Genomic DNA, 10,046 nt, shown 5'->3' with positions numbered 1-10,046 from the left:
TCTAGTACTTCATCTATCAAGAGGTTAATCTAGCTTCGGAATACTTGAGGGAATTTTACAGGTTTATCTAGCTTCGGAATACTGGAGGGAATTTTACAGGTTTATCTAGCTTCGGAATACTTGAGGGAATTTCACAGGTTTATCTAGCTTCGGAATACTTGAGGGAATTTCACAGGTTTATCTAGCTTCGGAATACTTGAGGGAATTTTACAGGTTTATCTAGCTTCGGAATACTTGAGGGAATTTTACAGGTTTATCTAGCTTCGGAATACTTGAGGGAATTTTACAGGTTTATCTAGCTTCGGAATACTTGAGGGAATTTTACAGGTTTATCTAGCTTCGGAATTCTTGAGGGAATTTTACAGGTTTATCTAGCTTCGGAATACTTGAGGGAATTTAACGGGTTTATCTAGCTTCGGAATACTTGAGGGAATTTTACGGGTTTATCTAGCTTCGGAATACTTGAGGGAATTTTACAGGTTTATCTAGCTTCGGAATACTTGAGGGAATTTTACAGGTTTATCTAGCTTCGGAATACTTGAGGGAATTTTACAGGTTTATCTAGCTTCGGAATACTTGAGGGAATTTTACAGGTTTATCTAGCTTCGGAATACTTGAGGGAATTTTACAGGTTTATCTAGCTTCGGAATACTTGAGGGAATTTTACAGGTTTATCTAGCTTCGGAATACTTGAGGGAATTTTACAGGTTTATCTAGCTTCGGAATACTTGAGGGAATTTTACAGGTTTATCTAGCTTCGGAATACTTGAGGGAATTTTACAGGTTTATCTAGCTTCGGAATACTTGAGGGAATTTTACAGGTTTATCTAGCTTCGGAATACTTGAGGGAATTTTACAGGTTTATCTAGCTTCGGAATACTTGAGGGAATTTTACAGGTTTATCTAGCTTCGGAATACTTGAGGGAATTTTACGGGTTTATCTAGCTTCGGAATACTTTCATACAACGTCTTACAAATCCATGATTCAAGCTACATACATGAAGGCTTAAGAGAAAAACAACAGATCGTTCACACATGCACCTCCTTAACATCCGCCTAACAAATATCACTAAACAAAAATAGAGATTATAGGTTTAAAACTGCCTGAAAGTTTTATATTTGATAGCCCAACATCAAATTACATGATACAGGTGTTTCTTTCTCTGAATCACGCCAAACCCCCTCCTCCCAAACAAGTGCTAATTTTTTTTTCAATTTGAGGCTAAATACTATAGAAACTATAATGTACTTTAATCATTGTATGTCCCGTGTACGGACGTTACACCCCCCCCCCTCCTCCCCGGAGAGATATCTGACAAAATCACTGGTGCTTGACATATTTTTCATATTAACAAAAGTGACTTATAGCATAATATTTTTAAAAAATTTAAATGTATATACTTACGATTTTGAAGAATGCAGAGTGCGGTCCGCAAACAACCACGCACGATTTGGAAGAGAAAATCTATATATATGTAACTAGTGTAGGCCTAGTTACTAGTCACTATTGTTAAGAACGCATTACAGTCTGATGCAACTGATAACGAACACAAAGCCACGGCGTATTTTGGGAAGGATACGACAAGCCGCTGCGCAGTTCACAGTCTGACGCAACAGGTGCAGGTGGTGTGGGGGCTGATAACAAAAGTCTAATAAAGACTAGTACGAGACAACTGCGTAGTAGTCGGAAGGCGAGATAATCGGATTGAACATGGCTATGGTGTAACGGATAGAACCGAATACGATTACGAATACGAGGAGATAAAATAGGAAGGCGACAGTTGAGAACGGGGCAGTATCAAGTTGGTTACTGAACGGGGTAGACGTATTGTGTTATGTGAGGATAGGAATTATGGACACGTGCATTCTGATATGTGAGGACTAGTGAGGACAGTGGGGGTCAGTTGGTTCATTGTATTCTTATGGAACATTGATACATTGTTATGTGGAGCATTTCTATTGATTCATGTAATAAAGAGATCAATGTAAACCTGCATTTCCGAGTATCTATATTGTGGTCGATGTTGTGTGCTGGTCAAAGGTAGCACGAGTAAATACACTCGGTAACATTTGGCTCTGTCAGCAGTGAAATCGGTAACATTTGGCACTACAAGCAAATAGACTCGGTAACATATATAATTCTCTTCTGGGAGCCGTTAGAAAACAAGCTGCAAGCGCCTCCTTGCAGTCCCCTCTATTTCTCTCTATCGCTATCACTCCACCTCACCCACACATGGTCTGGTGAGTTGTGGTCACGCTGTTTACATTTTACAATCAAAGAGACGGGTTTGGTGACGGCTATTAGGGGCAGATAATTTAGTTTGAAACGATTTTAAACTTAGAGGAGGTAACTAAGAGGAGGCTGCTTTCACGTGGGGGGGAGGGGGGTTTAGTGTTTTTAAGCAAATATTTTCAGTGGCAGCATTGGTACAGTCGAATTCACAAATTATAAATTACTGAAAAGTAGAAAAAAAACAACTAAATAGCGGCGTATGATACGCAGCGGGTCGGCTCGTATTTTTAAAATTGGAAATGAACTTTCGGAAATGAACGAAGTTGAAAACATGTACTAACAAAATTAATAACAATAAACGTAAGTAGTGTTGCAAAACCTGCAAAAGTAATGTATTTATAGCATGCTTATATATATTAATATATAACATATATATATATATATATATATATATATATATATATATATATATATATATATATATATATATATATATATATGTCCTATATGAAAATTAGGCTGTTCTACTTGCAACAGAACCTGTTAACAGGCATAATCCAGACCGTAGTTAGAGATTACCCTAAATAAACACGGCTCCACATCCCTGCTATTACAGGGACCAGTAATGGTGTCGGTATAAGGGGAAACAATCCCTAACTAAAATGTGAAATTCCAGAGTTGTTCGCATTACCTTCGTGTTTGCCTGTACCCATCATCTCTTGCTGAATTTCACAAGCAGGGCTAGGGTTGCACGATCCACAGGACATTGGGCAGAGTTGTTTTAGTGCTTCAATGTGACAGGAACCTGCCGACGCCAACAGCTTGCAGCTTTTCTCGTGGTCCATGCACAGTTTCCCGCCTTTCCCGCAGAAGTTGCAGGTTTTCCGACAGAAACCCATCATGACTTCCATATCCGACATACACTTTCCTTTTTCTTTCATGTCAGCGCAGTCTTCTCGTACGTCGTAGCAAAGTTTCTCCACAGGTTGGTCTGACACAGTTTGAAGATTGTAGGCGGGTGGTGCTCTGTTTACTTGGGAGCACAGGGTCAGAGGGTCGTTGACATCTCCAGAGTCGCACCAACACTTGCAAGATTCACTACCCTTGAGGGGTCTGGACAGCACGAAGCCACCATAAGGACACGGGGACAATGGTTTGGTACACATTAGCTCAGCACACTTGTACATAACGTTAGCCAGCTTAATATCTTTGAAAGAAAACCCTTCCCTTTGTCCAATTTTATTTTGGTAGCTGGGGTCCAGTGTTGTGATAGATGCGTTGAATCCGTCAGCTCCATAATGCATGATGCTTGTATAGTCATATTCAATGCCGTAAGTGTTAATTATATTGTCGTCGTATTTGTCAAAATTGCGCTGTCTTTCTTCACGGACTGAATCTAAGTTTATCTTGATGTATGTATCCCTGTCAGGTCGAGATTGTTCGTGGAACCAACCAATGGCGTGCCCGATCTCGTGGGCGATGATCCCGGGGGTGCGACAGCCCGGGGCCAGGGCGATAGGCTGGGTCGTGTTCTGCATGCCCAGCTGTGAGTAGCACCCGCCCCCGTCCCTGAACTGTATACGGTTCTGATTGGTCGTACTTGGACGAAACGACAAACATGTGTATTTCTCCCACTCGTCCATAGCCTGCCTGATAAATTTCATACTGTCGCTGATCGATGAATCGATCTCATAGTAGACATAACAGTTGGTCCATCGGGTGGCGAGATCTCGTAGTGCTTTTCTCTTGGATCGTTTTTCTCTGGCGTGAAGAGACTTGTATTCCTTCCATGTCAGCAAAAGGTCAAATTCCGTCATGACCATGACCTCTCCTTCAGGTGTCAAGTGCAGGAGGTCAAACATCCCCGCACTTGGTGCCGCATCCAAGATTTGTTTCTCCAGCGACTTGCCACCAACACAGTCCTGGAAAGTATTGAACAAGTTATCAGAACTTGTGCCTGATGATAAGAGCGCTTTAAAGAAGAGAAATATAATAACCGCGCAGTCCGCTCCTAGATTTTATATTATATTTTTAATGTACAATTACGTTTATCAATAAAATTGTTGGGATGCAACTTTGAATCAGTTTCAGGTAGAGAGTGTTGTAATGTATATGCTGTGGTGGGTAAACATAAAATTGTTTATGAAATAATGTTTAAATAGAATATATTTACCAAACAATAAGTCACATAAAACAACAGGATTACGAATTTAACACAGCGTGTAGGTGATGCACAGAAACAAGCCATCTCGTCCAGCAGAAATGTGTTTAATGAACAGGATATAAAATGTTGTGAGGAGCAACTATTCGGCATACTTCACCAACTTGCGTCAGAATGTTGTGAGGAGCAACTAATCGGCATACTTCACCAACTTGCGTCAGCTAAGGATCAGGGGAGGCCTCACTAAAGGGGAGGGGTAGATCTAGCTATTGTTTTGTGGCGTGTTAAATTTAGAAGAATTATTTCCACTAACACAATTTATGTTTTTATTAACAAAATAATTAACACCCAAGCCAAACAATAATGCAGGGCACTGTTCCAGGAGATAAAAGAAAGGGAAGCAAAGACGGAATTGGATAGAGCATACTCAGGGGCGACCTCGCTACGCCACTGAGCATACTACAGATTGGACTGGGATGCCCGTTGCAGAACTACTTAGAGCAGATGAGAACCGAGACAGAAGGCAAAGAGTTATGAGAAAATAAAATGTGGTGCCTCAACTCAGAGGCGTAGCGACCCCTCCCGGCGCCCGGAGCGGACTTTCAATTTGGCGCCCCCCCCCCCATATATGATCTGAAAAGCGGGTTTTGCCGGTCACTATTTCTTACAGGGATATGTTTTACAGTTACACAATCAAGGTAGAAAACAGTTAAATCAGTATGTAAAGGTTTGTAGCAATTACATTTCTTAACTTAGACTGTTTATAATTCAAAACTGCAGCATAAAATCAGCTTTAGAAAAAATTTCCACCCCTTTTGGCGCCCCTAGGGTCGGCGCCCGGGGCGACCACCCCCCCTCCCCACGCCTCCCCCTAGTTACGCCTCTGCCTCAAAGGTTAAGGGATGAGTGGTTGATTAACATAATACTACAGCACTTGCAAATGAGGATGTCCGCAAAAAAAGCATCATTGTGATTGGTCCTTTCAGAATATTCTAAGCATTGTCAAGAAAAATTACCTTATTTGGTATAGACAAGATCCAATGGCCTAACAAACACAAACATGGAGGGCGTGGTAGTCGAGGGGGGGGGGGGAGAGAAGAGTGCGAGGGAGGCAAAAAATAATAGCTAGAGGACATGACGGAGTGGATTGTAGAAATACCAAAAGTATCAAAAGTCTGAGGCAGACGGTGAAGCACTAAGAAACACCCACACAAAGCCCCCCCCCCCCCCCCCCGAAAAAATTCTACCGCCCCCCCCCCCCCGTACGAAATTAAATTTATATAATGTATATAGAAAATATATACTTTTAACAGCGTCCGCCCCCCCCCCCCCCCCCCAAAGAAAGTCTACCGCCCCCCCCCCCGAAAATTACAAGTGCCCCCCCCCCCCCGGAGAAAAAAGTCTGGAAGAAACACCTTACGTAACTCCAAGGGCTCTGGGATACATAGTACTTTTAACTATACTGCTTAGATGTATAGTTAAAAGTACTATGTATCCCAGAGGGCAGAGCCCTTGGAGTTACGCCTTAGATGCTCGTTTTTGAGAACACCACATGCCAATCGGATGTGTGAGTAGTATATTAGGTCCCTTTTGGAGCGAATTGCGGAAACATGCTATATAGTAAAATACTGCGGAGCTGCGGAGACATGCTATATAATAAAATACTGCGGAGACATGCTATATAGTAAAATACTGCGGAGACATGCTATATAGTAAAATACTGCGGAGACATGCTATATAGTAAAATACTGCGGAGCTGCGGAGACATGCCTTATAGTAAAATACTGCGGAGACATGCTATATAGTAAAATACTGCGGAGCTGCGGAGACATGCTATATAATAAAATACTGCGGAGACATGCTATATAGTAAAATACTGCGGAGACATGCCATATAGTAAAATACTGCGGAGACATGCCATATAGTAAAATACTGCGGAGACATGCCATATAGTAAAATACTGCGGAGACATGCTATATAGTAAAATACTGCGGAGCTGCGGAGACATGCCTTATAGTAAAATACTGCGGAGACATGCTATATAGTAAAATACTGCGGAGACATGCTATATAGTAAAATACTGCGGAGACATGCCATATAGTAAAATACTGCGGAGACATGCTATATAGTAAAATACTGCGGAGACATGCTATATAGTAAAATACTGCGGAGCTGCGGAGACATGCCATATAGTAAAATACTGCGGAGACATGCTATATAGTAAAATACTGCGGAGCTGCGGAGACATGCCATATAGTAAAATACTGCGGAGACATGCTATATAGTAAAATACTGCGGAGACATGCTATATAGTAAAATACTGCGGAGACATGCTATATAGTAAAATACTGCGGAGCTGCGGAGAAATGCTATATAATAAAATACTGCGGAGACATGCCATATTGTAAAATACTGCGGAGACATGCTATATAGTAAAATACTGCGGAGCTGCGGAGACATGCCTTATAGTAAAATACTGCGGAGACATGCCATATAGTAAAATACTGCGGAGACATGCTATATATAGTAAAATACTGCGGAGCTGCGGAGACATGCCTTATAGTAAAATACTGCGGAGACATGCCATATAGTAAAATACTGCGGAGACATGCCATATAGTAAAATACTGCGGAGACATGCCATATAGTAAAATACTGCGGAGACATGCTATGTAGTAAAATACTGCGGAGACATGCTATATATAGTAAAATACTGCGGAGACATGCTATATAGTAAAATACTGCGGAGCTGCGAAGACATGCCTTATAGTAAAATACTGCGGAGACATGCCATATAGTAAAATACTGCGGAGACATGCCATATAGTAAAATACTGCGGAGACATGCTATATAGTAAAATACTGCGGAGACATGCTATATAGTAAAATACTGCGGAGCTGCGGAGACATGCCTTATAGTAAAATACTGCGGAGACATGCTATGTAGTAAAATACTGCGGAGACATGCCATATTGTAAAATACTGCGGAGACATGCTATATAGTAAAATACTGCGGAGCTGCGGAGACATGCCTTATAGTAAAATACTGCGGAGACATGCCATATAGTAAAATACTGCGGAGACATGCTATATATAGTAAAATACTGCGGAGCTGCGGAGACATGCCTTATAGTAAAATACTGCGGAGACATGCCATATAGTAAAATACTGCGGAGACATGCCATATAGTAAAATACTGCGGAGACATGCCATATAGTAAAATACTGCGGAGACATGCTATGTAGTAAAATACTGCGGAGACATGCTATATATAGTAAAATACTGCGGAGACATGCTATATAGTAAAATACTGCGGAGCTGCGGAGACATGCCTTATAGTAAAATACTGCGGAGACATGCCATATAGTAAAATACTGCGGAGACATGCCATATAGTAAAATACTGCGGAGACATGCTATATAGTAAAATACTGCGGAGACATGCTATATAGTAAAATACTGCGGAGCTGCGGAGACATGCCTTATAGTAAAATACTGCGGAGACATGCTATGTAGTAAAATACTGCGGAGACATGCTATATAGTAAAATACTGCGGAGACATGCTATATATAGTAAAATACTGCGGAGACATGCTATATAGTAAAATACTGCGGAGCTGCGGAGACATGCCTTATAGTAAAATACTGCGGAGACATGCCATATAGTAAAATACTGCGGAGACATGCCATATAGTAAAATACTGCGGAGACATGCCATATAGTAAAATACTGCGGAGACATGCTATATAGTAAAATACTCCAGCTGGTGGAGGTCATGACCTCCACCTCCTATTGTCTTCCGTGACGCTCCTTTACAGCCGCTAGGGTGGGGGTGGGGGATGTTGGTAGGGGGTGGGGAGGAGAGACAGGTGGCTCCCGCCTCCCTTTGTGTACCGCGACGCCCAAAGTCGATCGATTAAAAAATAAAAAATTATGTTAAATAGTCGTTGAAAATAATGTATTTAACAGGGCTTGACTTTATTCATTATTTCTCATGTAGTTGATTTATAAATAGCCGTTATTACCAGTCTGTTTTTTTTTTGTCATCTGTTCTTTGCCTAGTCGTGTTAATTAAGTTTAGTGTGATTGCTTTATTTGTTGTGATTGTCTTGGTTTGGCTTCTCTGCTTCGTAGAGTTGTTATATTTTGATTCGATAAAATCTGTTTTAAGGATTTTTTTTTAAATTTTTTTTTTGGTGGTCGGCGTGTTCTTTCTGCCTGAGGAAACAGAATATTGACTTGTCCACTCATTAATGAAGACATTGTATAATTAGCCTCTTTAGAATAATTAGACTATAGTCTGCACTATTGCTGTAAGGTCGTGTTAGGTTAGTTCCTTGCCCATTTCAGGATTATCTTTTTTAAAGTGAAGGTAAAGTTAGACCACTAATCCAAAAGTCTAGAGTTCAAATCCTGTTTCAAGTTAGTAGCCCTGAGTTCACACAGCTCTGATGAGTCCTAATTCCCGTTAGGAAAAGTAAAGGCGGCTGGGTATAGTGCTTACCACACTATCCCTTCATATACCACTTGGTCTAAAGAGGAAACTTTACTTTTTTAAAGAATATTTTTTATTTTTATCTTTTTTTATTTTTTTTATTTTTAATTTTTATTTTTTTTTATTTTTTTATTTTATTTTTTTTGTAATAGTTATACAACAGCCAACAGAACAAATATAATTATTTAATAAAGACATCCTTGTATATCAAATGCTCTCCCTTTAAAAATTATGTAACGACTTTTAAAGTAATGACAAAATGGTGGGTTGACACAATGGTAATCCGATAAAATATTCAAAGCACACTCACGTCTATCTCAGGGCGATCAAACGTTCAAAGGCTACACGAGAGATATTAATTCCGGAATTATTAGGAAATTTAAGATCTGTACCATCCATAAGATCTCTAAGATTTAAAGTGTTTTTGTTCATGAATTGACTAACGATTGCTACTTTAAAACCACTGTCATTCGTCGTACGTATTTCCGTCACTTTATTACTACTCCTGGCCACAAGTAACCAACTGACCACTTGTTGATCAGATGTTGTTTTACATTGTTTTTTATTAACGGTTAAAATAATAATAATAATATACATTTGTTGACCAGTTGACCAACTGACCAGTTGTTGACCAGATGATCAGTTTACCGGTTGTTGACCAGTTGACCACTTGTTGGTTGTTTTATTGACATGGACGACAGTCCGGCTTTAACAATATATAGTAAAATATTATTTCCCCACCCCCAGTGTTGGTGTGGGTGGGGATGATGCGGGTGAAACCCGGGGGAGGTTGGGGGAGGTGGTAGCAGGTGGTACCCCCTTCCCTTTGTGTGTTGCAATCCCACCCTCCCTTTGTCTGACGTCTGTGTGAGCTTGTCTTTTGTGTGCCGCGACTCACATCATACACAAAGTGAGTCGCGCGTACCCATTGTCTACCCCGACTCACGCGCCTTTACTATCGATTTCTTTTTTTTTTTTTAAAGTCATGTTTAAACATGTTTGACCGTATAAAATCTTTGTTGAATAGGACTGGTGGATGTCGAATTCTACTCGTCTTAATATAAAGAGATTCATCACGTGCCAACAGCCGGGCGGTTATTGCTCCCCTGGTTTCTACTTGCTTGTTGCGTTTATGGCTTGCGTTTATTTACACATACACA

The 10,046-nt window shown here is 40.5% G+C and overlaps 1 protein-coding gene across 2 annotated transcripts; it reads right to left on the bottom strand.

Moving 5' to 3' along the window:
- Positions 1-181: 181 nt before the first annotated feature.
- Positions 182-4,494, bottom strand: LOC131936899 (protein SpAN-like). 2 transcript variants are annotated; one of them, XM_059294020.1, is made up of 3 exons: positions 4,407-4,494; positions 2,925-4,155; positions 182-990 (listed from the first exon to the last, which is right to left on the bottom strand). In XM_059294020.1, the coding sequence occupies exons 1-3, from the start codon at positions 4,479-4,481 to the stop codon at positions 986-988; spliced, it is 1,311 nt and encodes a 436-aa protein (XP_059150003.1). In that variant the 5' UTR covers positions 4,482-4,494; the 3' UTR covers positions 182-985. The 2 variants fall into 2 exon arrangements, with proteins under 2 accessions (XP_059150003.1, XP_059149992.1); XM_059294009.1 differs by lacking the exon at positions 182-990 and having other exon boundaries at positions 2,740-4,155.
- Positions 4,495-10,046: the final 5,552 nt, after the last annotated feature.

The sequence above is a fragment of the Physella acuta genome, unplaced genomic scaffold, assembly GCF_028476545.2.
Source record: "Physella acuta isolate Inbredline_101_S28 unplaced genomic scaffold, ASM2847654v3 ptg000017l, whole genome shotgun sequence".
Lineage (NCBI taxonomy): Eukaryota > Metazoa > Mollusca > Gastropoda > Physidae > Physella > Physella acuta.
This window is presented reverse-complemented; position numbering and strand designations above follow the sequence as displayed.

Excerpts from the sequence above, each read along its gene's own strand:
- LOC131936899 (XM_059294009.1), bottom strand. The coding sequence starts at position 4,481 with ATGGCTTGTTTCTGTGCATCACCTACACGCTGTGTTAAATTCGTAATC. Across the intron at positions 4,156-4,406 it reads TTTATGTGACTTATTGTTTG|GACTGTGTTGGTGGCAAGTC; the intron begins GTAAATATATTC and ends AATACTTTCCAG.